This window comes from Ylistrum balloti, unplaced genomic scaffold, assembly GCF_031769215.1.
Source record: "Ylistrum balloti isolate Yb309-2 unplaced genomic scaffold, AGI_CSIRO_Ybal_v1 Utg370574, whole genome shotgun sequence".
NCBI lineage: Eukaryota > Metazoa > Mollusca > Bivalvia > Pectinida > Pectinidae > Ylistrum > Ylistrum balloti.
This window is the reverse complement of record NW_026782359.1, coordinates 243,963-268,454: the sequence shown is the minus strand read 5'-3', so window position 1 is coordinate 268,454 and position 24,492 is coordinate 243,963. Positions and strand designations below refer to the sequence as shown.

At 33.0% G+C, this 24,492-nt stretch overlaps 1 protein-coding gene across 1 annotated transcript in view; it reads left to right on the top strand.

The window, feature by feature from the left end:
• The window catches only part of LOC132556526 (uncharacterized), a 36,692-nt gene that overhangs the window by 10,521 nt on the left and 1,679 nt on the right, over positions 1 to 24,492 (top strand). The window contains exons 6-20 of the mRNA XM_060220940.1: positions 2,970 to 3,045; positions 3,154 to 3,224; positions 3,542 to 3,620; positions 4,427 to 4,545; positions 4,725 to 4,855; positions 5,339 to 5,403; positions 6,113 to 6,294; positions 7,642 to 7,757; positions 8,243 to 8,399; positions 8,739 to 8,759; positions 10,047 to 10,127; positions 10,549 to 10,749; positions 11,064 to 11,247; positions 14,810 to 14,884; positions 15,291 to 15,381. Coding sequence (XP_060076923.1) covers positions 2,970 to 3,045; positions 3,154 to 3,224; positions 3,542 to 3,620; positions 4,427 to 4,545; positions 4,725 to 4,855; positions 5,339 to 5,403; positions 6,113 to 6,294; positions 7,642 to 7,757; positions 8,243 to 8,399; positions 8,739 to 8,759; positions 10,047 to 10,127; positions 10,549 to 10,749; positions 11,064 to 11,247; positions 14,810 to 14,884; positions 15,291 to 15,381 — 1,649 coding nt within the window. The remainder of the gene's footprint in view (positions 1 to 2,969; positions 3,046 to 3,153; positions 3,225 to 3,541; positions 3,621 to 4,426; positions 4,546 to 4,724; positions 4,856 to 5,338; positions 5,404 to 6,112; positions 6,295 to 7,641; positions 7,758 to 8,242; positions 8,400 to 8,738; positions 8,760 to 10,046; positions 10,128 to 10,548; positions 10,750 to 11,063; positions 11,248 to 14,809; positions 14,885 to 15,290; positions 15,382 to 24,492) is intronic.

Sequence of the window (24,492 nt, the reverse complement as noted above, 5' to 3'; positions counted from 1 at the left end):
CCTAAATATAATTGTCCAATTCTAATCAGTTTTATTCAATTTCTTATACTTCAGAAAAAAAATGAAAAAAAAATGTTGAGTCGTATATTTTTCTTATTGACAATATACTATACTGTAAAATCCTACACGTGTATTTTGGTGGGGCTCAAATTTTTCCTGGTTTACCAAAAATACATTTTCACTGGCATTTAATTTCATGGTTAAATCCACCACAAAAATCAATGATCTTACAGTAGGAAATTTTAAAATATATAATTCCATACATAGTATTTAGATACTGAATTAATTAGTAAAGAGATGTGTTTAATGATGTCTGTAATACCATATACATCATTCTGTATAGTTGTATACTGCTCTGTGCATGTTTGAGATAGAAAAGTTAGACTACATTGTTCCTGAACTGAAATGATAAATTATCTTTTCAATTTTGCATTGATTGTAAATGCTTTCCTCGATTAAAATGGTTATCCTTTTTCTTTTCAATTTATGATGATTATAGCCTATCGCTGATTAAAACATTGAAATCATCAGCCACACGTCTTTCCAATTCCGTTGTTTGTTACAGTCCTGACAATTCTGCCTATATACGTAGCTTTTCTGATATATTTAAAAATTGAAAAAGGGATATATCAAGATTAAACTCTAAATCAACAATTTGTTGTCTGAGTGTAGATAATTACTATTTACAGAGTTATCACCCTTTATTTATTTCAGATCATAGGAAAGAAGATCAGACACTAAGGATAACTCTAATGCTCTGCCTAATATTTTTGCTTTCAATTGACAATATATGTAAATGTCTGATTTAGACATCTCAAATAAACATTATGTAAATATCAATGTGTATTAAACCAAGGCTATCTAGTCATGAGAATGGTACTAAACCTAGTCCATGGTAATGTACCTTTAAGTGAATGCTGTATAAGATAGGATATCACAGAACAGAGTGGGTTGGACAAAGGATATTTGATGTTACCCGCAGGGTCACAAAACAGCAAATGAGACAAACACAAGAAATTATGTTACTGGCAAAATGAACTTTTTGTTTTTTGTTTAATGAAAGACACAAAAAAACATTTTTGTTTTTTCCACAATAATCATTTTAGCATTATTCAATATCAACGACATAAAAATTAGAAAATCAGTTTTACTTACTTAGATGTACTTTTAAGTTTTGGATAACACAATATACACTGTAAATATGAGCTGATGAAGATTTGATATGGAACTTGTCATTCAATAGGGCAGAAGTACTGTTACAGTAACTAACACTCATGATTGACAGGTCATCAGGAATTCGTAAAATGTAATCGTATGATTTTGCGTTGATGTTACATCACCATATCAACAAACTACTGTGTAGATGTGACATGGAGATCTGAGAACTAGATGAATTAGTTTACCGTATAGAGGTTTGCCCTATAATTACTTTAGGTTTACAGTGTAGCCAATCAAAACACAATAAAACTAATCATGACACAGACTTTACGTACTCTTCTGTTATTGACCCAGCAGTCTTCTAATGGCTTGCACTGCCATTGTACAATATGTAAATTGGAGATGTACAATATATCGACTTCCAATTCATTCTAAAGTACACCATGTCATGTAGTAGATCATATTCTTGTCTGTCATTAAGATGAACAATTCAGGAAGATAAGCCATTGGTCTTTTAAATCAACTGCCATTTTTTTTTTACGCATGGGTCTGCGATCCATACAGTTCAGTGGGTTAGAGTGTTGGCCTATTTATGACTTGTAAAGAATTAAGATCCCTGGTTAGTTGCTCCCTTAACATGGTGGTTTGTATTTCCTAGGAAGTTGAGAATTTGAAACAAGACTGTGTTAGGTGGTGTCCTTTGGCAAAACACTTTACTGTCATTGGTTTGGATGGCATGCAGGGGCTTCCTGTATGTTGTTCAGTGAGATAAAGACAGATTTAACAAGGAGACCCTAGCTACCTTCATATGACCCTGGCTGTTCATTGGGCAATAAACTAAAAAAAAAAATTATATTTTGAACACAAGCAGTGTTATCAATGGAATATTTCAATACTTATTTTGGTCACTAATTAATTTCTTCCAGACTTAAAATTTCATAAATATCAGAACAATTCATTGTATGTGACATAAAGAAATGTTTACTCTAAAGTAGAGGTAACAACAGATATATACAAAAAAATATATATCTATTACCACTGAAGCTCAGCACCAGATGAAAGGCAATTACATTATCATTAAAATCCAATTAAGTTTCCATTAACACATTTAAAAAAAAAAACCTTTATAACATCTATGTGTTTCCTTTGAACGTTTTTTTTATGAGAATATTAAGTTTTAGTAGTAAATGTATATGACAGTCTCACAAAATGCAAAAAGTCTATCATACTTGTATATTATAAAGGATCCTTTTCTGGTCTGATGTTACAAAAAGTCTATCATACTTGTATATTATAAACGATCCTTTTCTGGTCTGATGTTACAAAAAGTCTATCATACTTGTATATTATAAACGATCCTTTTCTGGTCTGATGTTACAAAAAGTCTATCATACTTGTATATTATAAACGATCCTTTTCTGGTCTGATGTTACAAAAAGTCTATCATACTTGTATATTATAAACGATCCTTTTCTGGTCTGATGTTACAAAAAGTCTATCATACTTGTATATTATAAAGGATCCTTTTCTGGTCTGATGTTACAAAAAGTCTATCATACTTGTATATTATAAACGATCCTTTTCTGGTCTGATGTTACAAAAAGTCTATCATACTTGTATATTATAAAGGATCCTTTTCTGGTCTGATGTTACAAAAAGTCTATCATACTTGTATATTATAAACGATCCTTTTCTGGTCTGATGTTACAAAAAGTCTATCATACTTGTATATTATAAACGATCCTTTTCTGGTCTGATGTTACAAAATAGTATAAATTTAAATAATTCTGAGTTTGTTTTTATTCTTACAGGAATCTTTAGATGAGGCACACGCAGATATAGAGTACCTATCCAGATACAAAAAAGGCTATGATGATCTGTACAATGGTAAGTGGTTTAGGGGAGACAACTCTTGTGAAAATGGAATGTTGTATAAAGCTATTCTCTACAGGATTTATATTGTTAAATATTGTAAGAATCATTGTTACATTTCAGCATTCCTTGATCAACCTGAAATGGATGAGTTACCCAAAAAGAACCTTCGACCTGTTATATCAACCAGAAGAGTGAGTTAATTCAAAAAGAGTTTGTAATCAAAATTATATCACATGATCGAGTTTATATTATCAAATTTAACACCTGGTCAATTTATAAATATTGTTTTATATGTTTAAGTACCTCTTAGCTTTGTTTAACATATATAAGAAAAATACATCTCAAGAACATAACTAGTAATCCGTTTCTCGAATTATAAATGATGCAACTTGTTATCTGATTACTTTCATGTTTAGTAATGGATCAATATACAATGTAGATATGTCTTTTCCCTGTATTGAAGTTACATATAAGTAATTATATATCTATAATTCTGTTGACCTTGCAGGCTAACCTGATGACCAACATAGAAGCTGCCCAGCGACTGGAAGAACAAATTATGAGTGTGATGAACACTGCTGTAGAAGGTAAGGACACAGTAAGGTCATGGTCATCTAATGATGGTAAGGTTATCACATAATCAAGGTCGTCTGTGGATGGCAAGAACATCAGTATGCCAAAGTCATTTATTTACAGTGAGGTTATCTGAGTTAGGTCAAGATCAAAGTCATTTGTTGATGTTAAGAATGTCTATAAGTCAGTCAAGGTAATGACTGGCTTGTCAAAACAGCTGTGTTTTGTTTTATTCTGTAACTATGGTCATCTGCCTAGGTCACATCAGTTTTTACATCGTATATTCATTGTAATGGCAATCTTAAGGTCAAGTGCAGAAAGAAAAAAACTTTCAATTTCAGAAGTAAAGGACAGTTTTAAGGTCAACCATAGAAGAATGATTCAATTGTGGAAGGTCAGATTGGTTCAAGGTCAGCTGTAAGATGTACACCATCATCAAGATAAAAAACAATGATGTACAGTTAAGATATCGTTAAGGTTCTTGTAGGCAAGCTGTATAATGACATCTATAGATCTGTATGACATAAAGTTGTCCATAGGTAAAATGTGCAAACTAAATCAATTTCAATACAAAGTCAGCTGGTCAAAGTAAAATAGCTTCCTGATGACACCTCCCCTCAGAAATGAAGTTCACCTGTAGAGGATGAGAAAGGTTTTAATGTCAATGTCTGTTGTGAAGTTGTTTTCACCTGTCATGTGGAGACTGCCTGAATGTGTGATTGTATAGAAAGGTTTTCAGATAGTGTCCACTGGACATTGTTCATGTAACTTGGCAGTTATTTTATCATTATGTACCTAAATCCATTCTTCTTGATTGCAGAATTTGACAAGTTCCTGGAGGAACATAAGGAAGAGCTCCAGAAGATTGAGATTCGTGATGATCTCACCAATGCAGAGTTTGAGGTCCAAGAGATGGATATTGAACAGGCTGACCAGGAGGTAAACAAAACAATTAGAGGTTATGTTTAACCTGTAAAGAGTAATGATAATGATGCAGTTGACATTGTTTTTGAATGTTTAGAAAGCATTTTGAAGATTGGCATCGATTTTGTGTTGCTGAATTTGTGTGTCGAGAAAAGGATTGGTTAAGTTCTATTTCATTTTCTATGACCCACCAGCTGGAGGCGATGCAAGAGAGGTTCAGAAATACAGTGGGGGACATTAGTAATGAGCTGCAGCTCCTCAAACAACATGGCACCATGTTGATGGAACAGTTGCAGACTCTGGAGCAGAACAAACCCACCCTCGTGTGAGTCGATTATCTCATTGTACATAAGATAAAATACCCATACGCTATCTATTGAGGTGAAACACTCTTGCTCGCATGAGTCAATGAGCTTATCCATCACCTCAATACACAATAAGATAAAATAAAATGCGCTTTTATGAGTCTGTTAAGCTGGAGCACTTCGGCCAGTGTAACTGGACAGGATATGATAATGTATGAGAGTCATTAGAGATTACGTCACCATTAATTAGGAACAAGGTAATGAAGTATATGATAAAATAGATTTTGATATGTAAAACACAACAGAAAAATTCTGATGTATCAAGATATACTAATTAAACCTCTTAGTAAGTTAATATATTTTTTTAAAATTTCAATTAAAAAGTCTAAATTTGATTTGGTGTCATGCCATTAACCTTTAGTCTGTTCTAAATAACGTAATGAGTTTATGAAGACACAAATCAAACCAGTGTTTAACGTGAATTTTTTTATTATGTCTTGCAGAAAGAGAAACAGAGAGAGATCCAAATTTTCAGACACAAATGTCCAGCCTGGTTTGGGAAAATCTGGTTAGTCTTCATCCTTTATATAACATTGAGTCAAGTTCATGAACCATGTCAGGTGATAAGTATGGCTCAGTAAAATAAACCCTTTTTCAATAATGCTTTATCTGCATTTCACCAAGGTCATTAAGGGACAATAATTACATAAGTCTAATGGTATAATTGATCAAATAACCACCGCAAAACAAATAGCTTTATCAGTATACAGGCTATTACACCTCACAACCTTAAAGGGTTTGGACCATGGGTTCTTATTATGCCATATTTCAACCTAATTTGAGTCAATAATGTATGTAGTCAGTGTTATCCTGTCTCTCTCGGGACACAACAGCTGAGAAAGCTGGCCCTGTCCCCTTTAGCTTGGCCTGTATGGGATGTACATAATGATATAACTGAATATTGCCGACTTACAATCTTTTGGTGAGGAACAGTATAAAGTGTTTAGTAAAAGTAGAATCTATTGCTTGCATTGCAAAAGAATGTGATCATATGAGGACTGTCTGCCTTCTATACTACTGTTTACATGTTAGGCAAGGTCAGTCAAAGTAACGCTTTGATGTCACATGGACAGTTACCTTATGTATAACAATTACTCAGGACATATTTTAGTGGCACCATCTGGGTGATAGTGCTATTTAGTATGAGATGTATCAGAATTTAACAAAAAACGCCCTTTAAGCAATTGAAATTTATCTTTAGAATTCAATATTTTCAGACTCCATTTTGTCTGTTGGTCTCCAAAATGCGGAGGCTGATGAGGAAGGGGATGCTGACCCTTTTATTCCTCAGGAGAGAGTCTTTGCCAAGTATGCTGCCATGCTTTACACATCTAACAACATGGCCAAGTCATTTGAGGAGTTTAAGGATGCCAAGTTCTGCTCCAGCTGTGGAGAAAAGGTAACAATACCTTAATTAACATGGCAGTAAGCCCAAGCAGCTACACATACGCTATTAACTGTAGTGGAGTGGGCTTAACACAGGACAACAATATATCATTAATTGGCTGTTCTGCAGAACTGAGATCAATTTGGGTGGGCTTATTACCAGACATAGGCATATTACCAGATAAATACAATGATGAAAATGTGTTCATAGCATTAGCAAACACCTGGTTCTACCTCAGAATAATAGGGCTGCAATAATACATGATATTGAATGATTGAAGGTCATTGATATCTATATATCTATATATGCTATTTTTAGTTCAAGGTCATACACAAGGTATATCTATACCTGAAGTAAACAGATGTCATACATCCATTGTAATTTTAGATATGTCATACATGGACCTTCATTTGCAGATCTTTTCCAGAGTGATCATGTGTATAATAAAATAAAGTGGTTATCTTGAAAAGCATCTAAGTTCTTGCAGGGTCCTATAAATTGGATAATTTGACTACTGTTGTCTGTCTTCTGTTAACAAGAACCGATCGTCAATCGTTTGTCTCTAAACTTTTTTTTCTGGAAAACCCTTGAACTGATTTCAATGTAATTTGGCAGAAACCTTTCATGGCCGAAGACAAACCAAAATTGTAAATTATATTGTCCCCTTCTCCCAGGGACTTGAGAGGCAAGCCAAAATGTGTCAAATTGATTGAAACTTCAAAGATTTCCTCAATATCCAGATATGGTCTAGAATCAAATACAATATGTAATCTTCATGGATGGAAGGGGCTTAAGGTGCTTTACCAAATTTGTAAATTTCATAGCCCCAGGGCCATTGGGAAGGGGTAAACTTTTCTATAGTTTATACAGGAAAATTACATTTTAGAATAAATCAAGCTGAGTTAGAATTGTAAGAATGGGATGACAGTTTGATGTTATACACATTTTGACCTTGGCTGACCACAGGGGATGATGTGCATGGCCGAAAAAGTATCAAAGTGACTGAAATTCAAAAATGTTCTTCTTAATACCCAAATACGGCAGAATCAAATGCTCTTTATAGATGAAAGGGTCTGAAGGTGCTTTACTCTGTCGACCCCCTGATAGGCATGGCCAAAAAGGATCTTATTGACTGAAATTTCAGCAAACCCAGATATAGTAAAATCAACTTCTCATCATGGAAGGATAGGTCTTGAAGTAAAGCTCGATCTTCTATCCTGGTACAAATATTATTTCTCTTTTTTTCTTCTCTATACTACACATTCTTTCCGTTTGTTTCAGTTTGTGAGTTCACTCAAGTGACTGTTTAGGCCCCCTGGTCCTCTTGTCTTTTATAATTGCTATCTATGTTTCTTTCAGACTGTGATTTGCCCTCACAAATTGCCTGGGATTGACAAAGTCATAGTCCTCCCACACAACACGACCCACATCAAGATCACACGGCCAAAGGTTCGCATTAACAAGGAACTTATCGAGTAAGTTTATACTGCTATTACTATTTCATTCCTATTACTGGTATAATTAGACCCATAGTATCGTGGAGAATCTGATGAATTAGGCTAGTCATCTCCTCTGTTGTTTTCCTGGAGGCTGATATATCTTCAGTGTGAACAAATTTTCATACATGTACCTAAAAAAAAATAATAAATTGTCGAATAAAGTATTCACAGCTACTCAATAAGAATATCTACTATTCCTAAAACAGTAAACTAAAGAGTTTAGTTCTTCTTGTTTCATGTCAAAGTATTTAAACACAATACAACTTCTTCTAGTGAAACATGCATCTCTGTTTCTGAAAAGGGGACATGTGGTCACATACATGTACCAGGTAATAAGGGACTCTAACTTGATCACATGTGAGTCATATATATGATTTTTTTTCAAGTAATTTATCCATTAATAAATAAGACTTTTTGATGCCCTATATGGTTTAAAGTGTTGTCTTTGTATTACATGACAGCGAGATGATGAAGCCTCGTAGCCCAGAGCTTTCCTTTGACATGCCTTCCACTGCTGCATCCTATAGTCGTCCACGTATGGACAGCAGTGTGATGACCATTCAGACTCCAGCCACCTCGAGAGAGAGTCCCAGTTTAGTGGGCAGTGAGGCGCACATGGTAAACTTTGTGGCAGATCATTGAGTCTTACAATTAACATCATGTCATTTTCAAAGAGAAAGTGGTAAAAAAATGTTTAACTTTGTATCTGATGATTGTGTTTTAACTTATACATAATGTACATCATGTCAGTTTTACAGAGAGTTTTTCCTGTATAAAAACAAGGAAAGTTGTATCAGTTTAAGTTTTTCATCCTTTATGTCAGATTTGGAAATTTTGCTTTTTACTTTTATACTTACTGAAGGAAATGACTTTTTTGAATACTAATGTAATACATGTACTTATAAAGTTTTTTTCACATTTTATATGTTATGGTATATACAAATGTTTATTCAATAGGACAGTTTTACAGGGAGGCCTGTAAGTAAATGCTGAGTGGAGCTTGTTTGTTTGATTATATACTATTTTATAGAAGCTACTATTTCTGTTGACGATTGACCAGCTTACATGCTGTTTACTAATTACCTACATGATAAAGTTACAATGTATCAAACTAAGCCAAGTATCTAATGCAGCTAGAGTGATGCTTTTTACAGTAATTTGATTTGAATAACCTGCTACAGAAGGCCGTGTTTGTGGATTGTGTTTGGTAGTAATTGAAGAAGCTATAATTTTCTGTTTGTCTCATTAAATCTAAATCTACATGCCTGCTTATCTGAAGTTTTTTTAATCTAACTGTGATATACTAAATACTCTTATCAATCTTTTCTTATTGAGAGTGACACATACCATTTTTATTTCTATGTTCCAAAGGCCAATGTCATATCCAGAGGTCAAATGTCAAAGGATATCCAAACAATAAGTCATAAAAGGACTATTTTGTAATCAAAGTTTGTTGTATTGATATTTCCTGATTGCAGTATATCTGGTTATCAATTCATGTCAATTTCGTACTAAAAAAATCAATGTCACAGTGCAGGGTCAAAGGTCAAATCATAGTGCTTGTTCTGTTTATCCCTGAGAAGCAAGAAGTATTTATCTAGGACATTTTGTGGAGGAACTTGTTTGTACATTAAACTAATTAAGGACCATTGTCTCTCTGGAATACCATAGCAGCTAGGGGCAGGTATACCAGACTACAATATGTAGACATGCTTGTCATATTACTGTGTGATCAACTGTACATGTATGTTTACCGTCTCCAGTCATACCATGAATTTTATCTACCTTTATAGATTTATTTTGTCTTTATTGTGTCTCAGGTGTTGAATTATTTGTGTCAATGTGATTAACTATAAACAGATGACCTTCAGACATATATATACACTGACATTAATCTGTAGCTGAAAATTGGTGTAACATAAAAACATGATTGTCAGTCACAGTTCAGAAAAGTTATTCCAACATATACCTTAAACATTTACCTCATACATGAAGTGATTGTGAAAGATACTAAATATCTAAAAAAAAGAAAAGCCCTTCATATTCAGTAAAACGATAAAAGTGTAAATAAAGGTGCTAGATATATTACATGCAATATCATATTACTGTTTTACTTCATTCTAAGTTTGAGATGTGTCTATTGAACTGAGAGTTTAATGTTATAAATTTGCCTTAGTGTGTAGATTAATTAAGTAACTTTTTTATCACTGTTTTTCAGTGTGTACATATAAATATGATCGTTAACTATGTCTTACTTGTTCTCAGCAACACACGATGCACCGATTGTTTGACGACTACAAGGACAGGACTCATTTGGAGAGGAGCATTCCACGCCCACTTTCTCTGGTATACATACTTCCTTATAGGCTATATTTTACATCAGTAAGATGGCCCAGGTTATACAGATCAACAGAATTAACCATATGTTGGTACATTTATGTAAAATATGAATATTCATAGCCAAGGGTGTAGAATCAAGGTTGAGGTTTACTGATAAAAGACATTGGTTATTTTTTACTATGGTTGGTGTGTCATCATCTGTATTCTGTTTACTTCTTTAGACAAACCATTTTCAATAAATATATATCATGCACATATGTAATTTCTAGAAAAATTTTTCAAGACTTTTTCAAAACAGGCCAGATTTGAACAAATGATTGAAATTTTGTTCTCAGAATGATGTTGTATACATCTTTCTTAGAAACGGTTTTTGTCCCAGATGGAACGTTTTTTTTTCTCACAATAATGTTTTTTAATTTTTTCATAGGAACGAACCTTGTCCCAGATGGAGCAGTTTTGGGCATATATGATCTGGACAGATGAGAATGGTGATGAGAATGACCTTCACCACTCGACCTTGGACCATGTCTACCTCTTCATGAGGGAGAGATATATCATAGAAGACATCATGTTCCTTTGTGCACATGATTTCTTGGCTTCAGTGGCTGAGTCTGGTACTACACACAAAGTAAGTGTACAGTATAATGTCCAGGATTACAGCTTATTGTACCTCTTATAACTTACTTAGTTTTAAAAAATTCCATGCTTTTGTTTTGTCATATATTTATATATTTCACTATACAAGATCATATGAAGCAGGAAACTGTAGCACTTTGTCAATTATTAATTTCTTCAAATGTTGAAGTATAACTGATATCTCCAATGTCATGGATCAGGTATGCATCATTATTACCAGGTATGACATGCAATCATATCTATTTCACGTTTAATCCTTTTATCACTTGTGAGATATAATGCCATACCTGTATTTCTTCCCAACAGACAGTGCAGGTGTTTGGTCACATCCTTGCTGGGAACCTGGATGGTGCTGTGTTCCGCTATGCAATATTGATGTCAGACTTCATTCATGCAGTGGAATGGAAGGAGGTGGAGGACTTTCGAGCGTTTGCCTCAGTTGTCTACCCATTCTTAGGGGTATGTATCAGTTGTCTACCCATTCTTAGGGGTATGTATCAGTTGTCTACCCATTCTTAGGGGTATGTATCAGTTGTCTACCCATTCTTAGGGGTATGTATCAGTTGTCTGCCCTTTCCTAGTAATATGCCCAAGCTGTCTGCCATTTCTTAGGGGAATGTCTCAGTTGTCTGCCCTTTCCATGGCAATAATAATGTTTGATCCTTTCCCTTGGGTTTGAGGAAAATACCAAATCAATTCATAATCAGAATCATTCTAGTATTACTGAGAGCAAAGACAAAGATAAGATTTGTCACTGATTTTTTTGGGAATGACACAAACAGAAATTAAAGAGGTCAATCATTGTGACCTTTTATTGAATGGATGATGTCTTACAAATGTTAAATGTAGCTAGACAACAAATGACCTTATGATGTCTTAGAAACAAATGACCTTGTGATGTTCTTAATGCACCTTAGACAACAAATACAGAGAGTCCATGTTTATTGAATGTGATGTCTTAGACAACAAATGACCTTATATTGAATGTGATGTCTTACTTAGACAACAAATGACCTTTTATTGAATGTGATGTCTTAGACAGCAAATTACCTTATATTGAATGTGATGTCTTAGACAACAAATTACCTTATATTGAATGTGATGTCTTAGACAGCAAATTACCTTATATTGAATGTGATGTCTCAGACAGCAAATTACCTTATATTGAATGTGATGTCTTAGACAGCAAATTACCTTATATTGAATGTGATGTCTTAGACAGCAAATTACCTTATATTGAATGTGATGTCTTACTTAGACAACAAATGACCTTTTATTGAATGTGATGTCTTAGACAGCAAATTACCTTTTATTGAATGTGATGTCTTACTTAGACAACAAATGACCTTTTATTGAATGTGATGTCTTAGACAGCAAATTACCTTATATTGAATGTGATGTCTTAGACAACAAATGACCTTTTATTGAATGTGATGTCTTAGTTAGACAACAAATGACCTTATATTGAATGTGATGTCTTAGACAACAAATGACCTTTTATTGAATGTGATGTCTTACTTAGACAACAAATGACCTTATATTGAATGTGATGTCTTAGTTAGACAACAAATGACCTTTTATTGAATGTGATGTCTTAGTTAGACAACAAATGATGTCTTAGAACAAATGACCTTATTATTGAATGTGATTCTTATTGAATGACCTTTTATTGTGTGATGTCTTATTTAGACAACAAATGACCTTTTATTGAATGTGATGTCTTATTTAGACAACAAATGACCTTATATTGAATGTGATGTCTTAGTTAGACAACAAATGACCTTTTAGACAACAAATGACCTTTTATTGAATGTGATGTCTTACTTAGACAACAAATGACCTTTTATTGAATGTGATGTCTTAGTTAGACAACAAATGACATTTTCATTGGATGTGATGTCTTAGACAACAAATGACCTTTTATTGAATGTGATGTCTTAGTTAGACAACAAATGACCTTTTCATTGGATGTGATGTCTTAGACAACAAATGACCTTTTATTGAATGTGATGTCTTAGACAACAAATGACCTTTTATTGAATGTGATGTCTTAGTTAGACAACAAATGACCTTTTATTGAATGTGATGTCTTACTTAGACAACAAATGACCTTATATTGAATGTGATGTCTTAGTTAGACAACAAATGACCTTTTATTGAATGTGATGTCTTAGTTAGACAACAAATGACCTTTTATTGAATGTGATGTCTTAGTTAGACAACAAATGACCTTTTATTGAATGTGATGTCTTAGTTAGACAACAAATGACCTTTTATTGAATGTGATGTCTTAGTTAGACAACAAATGACATTTTCATTGGATGTGATGTCTTACTTAGACAACAAATGACCTTTTATTGAATGTGATGTCTTAGTTAGACAACAAATGACATTTTTATTGGATGTGATGTCTTAGTTAGACAACAAATGACATTTTTATTGAATGTGATGTCTTAGTTAGACAACAAATGACATTTTTGATGTGATGTCTTATGACAACAAATGACCTTTTATTGTGTGATGTCTTAGTTAGACAACAAATGACCTTTTATTGAATGTGATGTCTTAGTTAGACAACAAATGACCTTTTATTGAATGTGATGTCTTAGTTAGACAACAAATGACCTTTTATTGAATGTGATGTCTTAGTTAGACAACAAATGACCTTTTATTGAATGTGATGTCTTAGTTAGACAACAAATGACCTTATATTGACAACAAATGACCTTTTGACCTTATATTGATTGAATGTGACCTTTTATTGAATGTGATGTCTTACTTAGACAACAAATGACCTTATATTGAATGTGATGTCTTAGTTAGACAACAAATGACCTTTTATTGAATGTGATGTCTTATTTAGACAACAAATGACATTTTCATTGGATGTGATGTCTTACTTAGACAACAAATGACCTTATATTGAATGTGATGTCTTAGACAGCAAATTACATTATATTGAATGTGATGTCTTAGTTAGACAACAAATGACCTTTTATTGAATGTGATGTCTTAGTTAGACAACAAATGACCTTTTATTGAATGTGATGTCTTAGTTAGACAACAAATGACCTTTTATTGAATGTGATGTCTTAGTTAGACAACAAATGACCTTTTATTGAATGTGATGTCTTAGTTAGACAACAAATGACCTTTTATTGAATGTGATGTCTTAGACAAGAAATGACCTTTTATTGAATGTGATGTCTTAGTTAGACAACAAATGACCTTATATTGAATGTGATGTCTTAGTTAGACAACAAATGACCTTTTATTGAATGTGATGTCTTAGTTAGACAACAAATGACCTTTTCATTGGATGTGATGTCTTAGTTAGACAACAAATGACATTTTTATTGAATGTGATGTCTTAGTTAGACAACAAATGACCTTTTCATTGGATGTGATGTCTTACTTAGACAACAAATGACCTTTTATTGAATGTGATGTCTTAGTTAGACAACAAATGACATTTTCATTGGATGTGATGTCTTAGACAACAAATGACCTTTTATTGAATGTGATGTCTTAGTTAGACAACAAATGACCTTTTCATTGGATGTGATGTCTTAGACAACAAATGACCTTTTCATTGAATGTGATGTCTTAAGACAACAAATGACCTTTATTGAATTGTGATGTCTTAGTTAGACAACAAATGACCTTTTATTTTCTACGAGTTAGACAACAAATGACCTTGATGTGATGTCTTAGAAACAAATGACCTTTTATTGATGTGTCTTAGTTAGACAACAAATGACCTTTTATTGAATGTGATGTCTTAGTTAGACAACAAATGACCTTATATTGAATGTGATGTCTTAAAACAAATGACCTTTTATTGATGTCTTATTAGACAACAAATGACATTTATATTGAATGTGATGTCTTAGTTAGACAACAAATGACCTTTTATTGAATGTGATGTCTTAGTAGACAACAAATGACCTTTTATTGAATGTGATGTCAACAACAAATGACTGTTCTTTTTATGTGATGTCTTAGCCTTGAGACAACTGACATTTTCATTGGATTATCTGTACCTACTGCAGATCCAAATGTGACAACAAATGAATTGAATGTGAACAAAGTCTTAGTGAGAGAAAGGCCGCATAGCTCTGGTTCAGGTAGGATGTCTCCCTACTTCTATATGTTATTATCTCCCTTGTCTAAAACACTTCAAACTGTCCTGTAATTGCTCAAATCTGTCTGGAATGTGTGGACCAATAACAGAGTGACATGAATTATTGTCACAGTCCATCTTTTAATGTAAGGAATAATAAACTGATATATATCTACTGAAAATTTCAACGGTAGTGATACAATAAAGATCATATTTATAGGTAATAAAGACAAATTGTTCTCAATTGTTGGAGTATATAGGTATAGGTATATAGGTCATTAGATATCATCTGTAAATCTCTAGTATATAGGTAGGATATTCTCCTTGTCTGAAGATGATGCATGATCTTTTATTATTTCATCAGTCACACTGGTGTAGTTTGTGATGATAAAATATTTCTACATTTCCAGAAAAGAAAAGCCATGAGCTACAACTGGTTCAGACTGATGAGCCACTCATCACGATGATGTCAGTCAAGAATCTGGCCACAAATATTGCAAGGTAAGAAACAATTGGTTCATTTTGTGACTGCAAAACAAAAATCTAAACCCCTTTCCACTTTTGATAATGATAAATTCCTGATCACGTTTTTGACTGAGAAGTTTTTACTTTGTTACCATTACATTCCATTAAAGCACATATTTAAGAAAGATTATCATGTCTTTGTATTGTTAAAGATATGTAATCACTATTGACAAGTCAATTAGCACAAAGTCAGTGGTGTTAATGTTGCTTTAGGTTAAAAAAAGATTATTTTCATCAATTTAAAACAATGTATTGACACTAGCATCTCTTACCATGTTTGTGTTTGAAATTGATTAAAATTATTGAATTGTATCTGAAAGTAACAAAATTTTAATAGTGAACATATCAGGTTTTTATGAGAAAGAAACAATAATAAAGATAACCATGACACGAATTGACTTTTATCATAGTAATGGAATAATTCAAAGTACGATGACTGGAAATTGAGTACAATGTATAAAACATGTCATTTTTACTATTCTTTATACATTTACTGCTACACACAATGTTACCCACCCATAATAAAAGAAAATATACAGTTTACAAAACATGCATTAGCTACTGATTTTTCTTGTATCCAGAAACTGCAATATTTCCACCTTGTGGCATTATCACATATTTTAGAACCTTGTAAATAATTTTATTGAGTTTCTGAAACAAGAACATTGTCACTCAATTTACTAAAAAGAAAGTAATTGCCAAATACTTCTTTAATCATTTTTGCAACAATTTTGTTGATATAATTTTAAAATAGTTACATTGTTAAATGGACAATTCACAATGTTTTAACTTAATAATCATGATCATTTTGATATCTCAGATTTCAAAGATGACACTTGGTTGTGTGTTTTAAATCATCAATTTTAAAATAGTTACATTGTTAAATGGACAATTCACAATGTTTTAACTTAATAATCATGATCATTTTGATATCTCAGATTTCAAAGATGACACTTGGTTGTGTGTTTTAAATCATCATTCTTGATGTGCCTATCATAAATTTATTCATTTACAGTTCAGTAATCATAAGACATATTAAGAATATTATCAAGTTTTCACTAAATGATTACTACTATGTCAGACACTAATTTGGAATTATTTTACATTTGATTGTTCTATAAAGTAATCGGACAACACTTTTCTATTCTTATTCAAGATATAATATTTCATTAGTTTTAACCTGGTTTCAATAATTTAGTGACAAATATTGATGCAGAGTACTAGTAAAATGGACATGAACTTCTGAACAATTAGCAGTTAAACTCATTCTGCAAAGCTTCAACGGAAAGGGAGCAAGCCTCTTTTTTGCTTGAAAAGTCAGACAGATAGAAAGTTATATTTGATGAAGTATAATGTTTCTTTCACTATGATGAAACATGAAGGTAGTTTTAAGGTACTACATTTATGAAATTATAAAATATTTTGTTGTCCAATAATGTATTATAGTGTTTTATCATACACTTACATTTTATCATGCTAACTAATTTTGGTTTGTTACTCCAAATATTGTTACCCTTTATGTGTATGTCTATTCAAACTTTAACAGGAGACTGGTTGCCCGTACACTAAGAATTGAGAAGCTTCGATTGGTTTGTGACATAATAACTATGTTTTCTCAATATTGGTGCATGATTTGATTCTTCTACGTTTTATATATTGCACCCTGGTATAGGGCATTTTAGTTTGACACCCTAATTTCAGACTTTAGTTCAAAACCTTGTTTAGTGAATTACCTGTTTAGTTTGACACCCTGTATAACCTTTGTTATGTACAGTATGTAACCTATTTTAGCTGTTATCTTCATTAAGACACTGAACACACCTTGTGCGCATTATATCCCTAGAATGATTTCCCGACAATTTGTAAGAATACTTTTTCTGTTTAAGAGTAAAAGTAACATGAGACAAGTTTTTGATCATTATTTACTAAATATTTTATTCAATTTTTACAAATGATAACCTTCTGAAGATTTGATTTCATTTTCAAAATGGTTTAGGCAAATTCATTGTTCAAAACCTTGTTTAGTGAATTACCTGTTTAGTTTGACACCCTGTATAACCTTTGTTATGTACAGTATGTAACCTATTTTAGCTGTTATCTTCATTAAGACACTGAACACACCTTGTGCGCATTATATCCCTAGAATGATTTCCCGACAATTTGTAAGAATACTTTTTCTGTTTAAGAGTAAAAGTAACATGAGACAAGTTTTTGATCATTATTTACTGAATATTTTATTCAATTTTTACAAATGATAACCTTCTGAAGATTTGATTTTATTTTCAAAATGGTTTAGGCAAATTCATTGTTCTTGATATAAAACTTGAATAATTCACTCAACAAAGCCATAAAAACAATCAGCACTAGCAGATTAAATAGAACACTGACAAATCTCCCATAATTTGATCAATTTGGTGGGTTTCTGGCCTGCTTCCTTTATGTAATCTTCTCTCTAAGTTTGTGTTCATGTATATTTGTAGGTTTTAATGTTTTGTAAATTCTCACATTACATAGCTTTATTGTTAAGTTTCTTTTAAGAGTTTTAGTAATATTTGAATATGATATTATTTCAGCCTCTATTTATCTGTCTTTTACCTGTATAATAAGTTTGAAAACTGTTTTATTTCATCATTACTAAATGGATATTTTTACATACAAAATCTACATCGATCTTTAAAAACAAGCTTTGATGCCTATACTAAACCAATGTGCTATCTATGTTTACAACTGTCTAGGTTAGTCACGTTTGAAGAATAGTGTTAGTAAACATTGTTTGGCTTTTTAATTAGGGTTGCTTTTAGATAGATTTAGCACATTTTTAAAAAGAACACAATTTTCATATTTAGGTGTAAACAAATAAGCTTCAGACAATGAAGATGTAGTCAAAATGTGACCTTTCACCTCAGACAAGTGTTCTAGTATGTACATGTATATACTGTTTCACACCCAGACAGGTGTTTTAGTATGTACATGTATATACTGTTTTACACCTCAGACAGGTGTTTAAGTATGTACAAGTATATACTGTTTTACACCTCAGACAGTTGTTTAAGTATGTACATGTATATACTGTTTTACACCTCAGACAGGTGTTTTAGTATGTACATGTATATACTGTTTTACACCCAGACAGGTGTTTTAGTATGTACAAGTATATACTGTTTTACACCCAGACAGGTGTTTTAGTATGTACATGTATATACTGTTTTACACCGCAGACAGGTGTTTTAGTATGTACATGTATATACTGTTTTACACCCAGACAGGTGTTTTAGTATGTACATGTATATACTGTTTTACACCCAGACAGGTGTTTTAGTATGTACAAGTATACACTGTTTTACACCCAGACAGGTGTTTTAGTATGTACATGTATATACTGTTTTACACCCAGACAGGTGTTTTAGTATGTACAAGTATACACTGTTTTACACCCAGACAGGTGTTTTAGTATGTACATGTATATACTGTTTTACACCCAGACAGGTGTTTTAGTATGTACAAGTATACACTGTTTTACACCCAGACAGGTGTTTTAGTATGTACATGTATATACTGTTTTACACCCAGACAGGTGTTTTAGTATGTACAAGTATACACTGTTTTACACCCAGACAGGTGTTTTAGTATGTACATGTATATACTGTTTTACACCCAGACAGGTGTTTTAGTATGTACAAGTATATACTGTTTTACACCCAGACAGGTGTTTTAGTATGTACATGTATATACTGTTTTACACCTCAGACAGGTGTTTTAGTATGTACATGTATATACTGTTTTACACCCAGACAGGTGTTTTAGTATGTACAAGTATATACTGTTTTACACCCAGACAGGTGTTTTAGTATGTACATGTATATACTGTTTTACACCTCAGACAGGTGTTTAAGTATGTACAAGTATATACTGTTTTACACCTCAGACAGTTGTTTAAGTATGTACATGTATTTACTGTTTTACTCCTCAGACAGTTGTTTTAGTTTGTACATGTATATACTGTTTTACACCTCAGACAGGTGTTTAAGTATGTACATGTATATACTGTTTTACACCTCAGACAGGTGTTTTAGTATGTACATGTATATACTGTTTTACACCCAGACAGGTGTTTTAGTATGTACATGTATATACTGTTTTACACCCAGACAGGTGTTTTAGTATGTACATATATATACTGTTTTACACCCAGACAGGTGTTTTAGTATGTACATATATATACTGTTTTACACCCAGACAGGTGTTTTAGTATGTACAAGTATACACTGTTTTACACCCAGACAGGTGTTTTAGTATGTACAAGTATATACTGTTTTACACCCAGACAGGTGTTTTAGTATGTACATATATATACTGTTTTACACCCAGACAGGTGTTTTAGTATGTACATGTATATACTGTTTTCACCCAGACAGGTGTTTTAGTATGTACATGTATATACTGTTTTACACCCAGACAGGTGTTTTAGTATGTACATGTATATACTGTTTTACACCCAGACAGGTGTTTTAGTATGTACAAGTATACACTGTTTTACACCCAGACAGGTGTTTTAGTATGTACATGTATATACTGTTTTACACCCAGACAGGTGTTTTAGTATGTACAAGTATACACTGTTTTACACCCAGACAGGTGTTTTAGTATGTACATGTATATACTGTTTTACACCCAGACAGGTGTTTTAGTATGTACAAGTATATACTGTTTTACACCCAGACAGGTGTTTTAGTATGTACATGTATATACTGTTTTACACCCAGACAGGTGTTTTAGTATGTACATGTATATACTGTTTTACACCCAGACAGGTGTTTTAGTATGTACATGTATATACTGTTTTACACCCAGACAGGTGTTTTAGTATGTACATGTATATACTGTATATACTGTTTACTACACCCAGACAGGTGTTTTAGTATGTACATGTATATACTGTTTTACACCCAGACAGGTGTTTAAGTATGTACATGTATATACTGTTTTACACCTCAGACAGGTGTTTTAGTATGTACATGTATATACTGTTTTACACCCACACATGTATATACTGTTTTACACCCAGACAGGTGTTTTAGTATGTACATGTATATACTGTTTTACACCTCAGACAGGTGTTTTAGTATGTACATGTATATACTGTTTTACACCTCAGTATATACTGTTTACTACACCCAGACAGGTGTTTTAGTTGTACATGTATATACTGTTTTACACCCAGACAGGTGTTTTAGTATGTACAGTATATACTGTTTTACACCTCAGACATGTTTTATGTACATGTATATACTGTTTTACACCTCAGACAGGTGTTTTAGTATGTACATGTATATACTGTTTTACACCCAGACAGGTTTTAGTATGTACATGTATATAATGTTTTCAACCCAGACAGGTGTTTTTGTATGTACATGTATACACTGTTTTACACCCAGACAGGTGTTTTAGTATGTACATGTATATACTGTTTTACACCCAGACAGGTGTTTTAGTATGTACATGTATATACTGTTTTACACCCAGACAGGTGTTTTAGTATGTACATGTATATACTGTTTTACACCCAGACAGGTGTTTTAGTATGTACAAGTATACACTGTTTTACACCCAGACAGGTGTTTTAGTATGTACATGTATATACTGTTTTACACCCAGACAGGTGTTTTAGTATGTACAAGTATACACTGTTTTACACCCAGACAGGTGTTTTAGTATGTACATGTATATACTGTTTTACACCCAGACAGGTGTTTTAGTATGTACAAGTATACACTGTTTTACACCCAGACAGGTGTTTTAGTATGTACATGTATATACTGTTTTACACCCAGACAGGTGTTTTAGTATGTACAAGTATACACTGTTTTACACCCAGACAGGTGTTTTAGTATGTACATGTATATACTGTTTTACACCCAGACAGGTGTTTTAGTATGTACAAGTATACACTGTTTTACACCCAGACAGGTGTTTTAGTATGTACATGTATATACTGTTTTACACCCAGACAGGTGTTTTAGTATGTACATGTATATACTGTTTTACACCCAGACAGGTGTTTTAGTATGTACAAGTATACACTGTTTTACACCCAGACAGGTGTTTTAGTATGTACATGTATATACTGTTTTACACCTCAGACAGGTGTTTAAGTATGTACAAGTATATACTGTTTTACACCTCAGACAGTTGTTTAAGTATGTACATGTATATACTGTTTTACACCTCAGACAGGTGTTTTAGTATGTACATGTATATACTGTTTTACACCCAGACAGGTGTTTTAGTATGTACAAGTATATACTGTTTTACACCCAGACAGGTGTTTTAGTATGTACATGTATATACTGTTTTACACCTCAGACAGGTGTTTTAATATGTACATGTATATACTGTTTTACACCCAGACAGGTGTTTTAGTATGTACATGTATATACTGTTTTACACCCAGACAGGTGTTTTAGTATGTACAAGTATATACTGTTTTACACCCAGACAGGTGTTTTAGTATGTACATGTATATACTGTTTTACACCTCAGACAGGTGTTTTAGTATGTACAAGTATATACTGTTTTACACCTCAGACAGGTGTTTTAGTATGTACATGTATATACTGTTTTACACCCAGACAGGTGTTTTAGTATGTACATGTATATACTGTTTTACACCTCAGACAGGTGTTCTGGTATGTACATGTATATACTGTTTTACACCTCAGACAGGTGTTTAAGTATGTACATGTATATACTGTTTTACACCCAGACAGGTGTTTTAGTATGTACATGTATATACTGTTTTACACCCAGACAGGTGTTTTAGTATGTACATGTATATACTGTTTTACACCTCAGACAGGTGTTCTGGTATGTACATATATATACTGTTTTACACCTCAGACAGGTTTTCTGGTATGTACATATATATACTGTTTTACACCCAGACAGGTGTTTTAGTATGTACATGTATATACTGTTTTACACCCAGACAGGTGTTTTAGTATGTACATGTATATACTGTTTTACACCTCAGACAGGTGTTCTGGTATGTACATATATATACTGTTTTACACCTCAGACAGGTTTTCTGGTATGTACATATATATACTGTTTTACACCCAGACAGGTGTTTTAGTATGTACATGTATATACTGTTTTACACCCAGACAGGTGTTTTAGTATTTACATATATATACTGTTTTACACCTCAGACAGGTTTTCTGGTATGTACATATATATACTGTTTTACACCTCAGACAGGTGTTTAAGTATGTACATGTATATACTGTTTTACACCTCAGACAGGTGTTTTAGTATGTACAAGTATATACTGTTTTACACCTCAGACAGATGTTTAAGTATGTACATGTATATACTGTTTTACACCTCAGACAGGTGTTTTAGTATGTACATGTATATACTGTTTTACACCCAGACAGGTGTTTTAGTATGTACAAGTATATACTGTTTTACACCCAGACAGGTGTTTTAGTATGTACATGTATATACTGTTTTACACCTCAGACAGGTGTTTTAGTATGTACATGTATATACTGTTTTACACCCAGACAGGTGTTTTAGTATGTACATGTATATACTGTTTTACACCCAGACAAGTGTTTTAGTATGTACAAGTATATACTGTTTTACACCCAGACAGGTGTTTTAGTATGTACATATATATACTGTTTTACACCTCAGACAGGTGTTCTGGTATGTACATATATATACTGTTTTACACCTCAGACAGGTGTTTTAGTATGTACATGTATCTACTGTTTTACACCTCAGACAGGTGTTTAAGTATGTACATGTATATACTGTTTTACACCTCAGACAGGTGTTTAAGTATGTACATGTATATACTGTTTTACACCTCAGACAGGTGTTTTAGTATGTACATGTATATACTGTTTTACACCTCAGACAGGTGTTTTAGTATGTACATCTTTTATGATTTTTTAGATTAGTCAAATTCGAAATTTTGTTTGAAACTCTGTTTACATGTTGTTCAATGTACATGTACCTGTTTCTTGGTTTACCTCCGTCCTATGGTGTTATCTTTGATGTACCTATTTCTTGGTTTACCTCCAGTGTCTGGTTTTATCTTTGATGTACCTGTTTCTTGGTTTACCTCCGTCCTATGGTTTTATATTTGATGTACCGGTTTCTTGGTTTACCTCCGTCCTATGGTTTTATCTTTGATGTACCTGTTTCTTGGTTTACCTCCGTCCTATGGTTTTATCTTTGATGTACCGGTTTCTTGGTTTACCTCCGTCCTATGGTTTTATCTTTGATGTACCTATTTCTTGGTTTACCTCCGTCCTATGGTTTTATCTTTGATGTACCTGTTTCTTGGTTTACCTCCGTCCTATGGTTTTATCTTTGATGTACCTATTTCTTGGTTTACCTCCATTGTCTGGTTTTATCTTTGATGTACCTATTTCTTGGTTTACCTCCGTCCTATGGTTTTATCTTTGATGTACCTGTTTCTTGGTTTACCTCCGTCCTATGGTTTTATCTTTGATGTACCTATTTCTTGGTTTACCTCCGTCCTATGGTTTTATCTTTGATGTACCTGTTTCTTGGTTTACCTCCGTCCTATGGTTTTATCTTTGATGTACCTATTTCTTGGTTTACCGCCATTGTCTGGTTTTATCTTTGATGTACCTATTTCTTGGTTTACCTCCGTCCTATAGTTTTATCTTTGATGTACCTATTTCTTGGTTTACCTCGATTGTCTGGTTTTATCTTTGATGTACCTATTTCTTGGTTTACCTCCATTCTCTGGTTTTATCTTTGATGTACCTGTTTCTTGGTTTACCTCCGTCCTATGGTTTTATCTTTGATGTACCTGTTTCTTGGTTTACCTCCATTGTCTGGTTTTATCTTTGATGTACCTGTTTCTTGGTTTCCCTCCATTCTCTGGTTTTATCTTTGATGTACCTGTTTCTTGGTTTACCTCCGTTCTATGGTTTTATCTTTGATGTACCTGTTTCTTGGTTTACCTCCGTCCTATGGTTTTATCTTTGATGTACCTGTTTCTTGGTTTACCTCCGTCCTATGGTTTTATCTTTGATGTACCTGTTT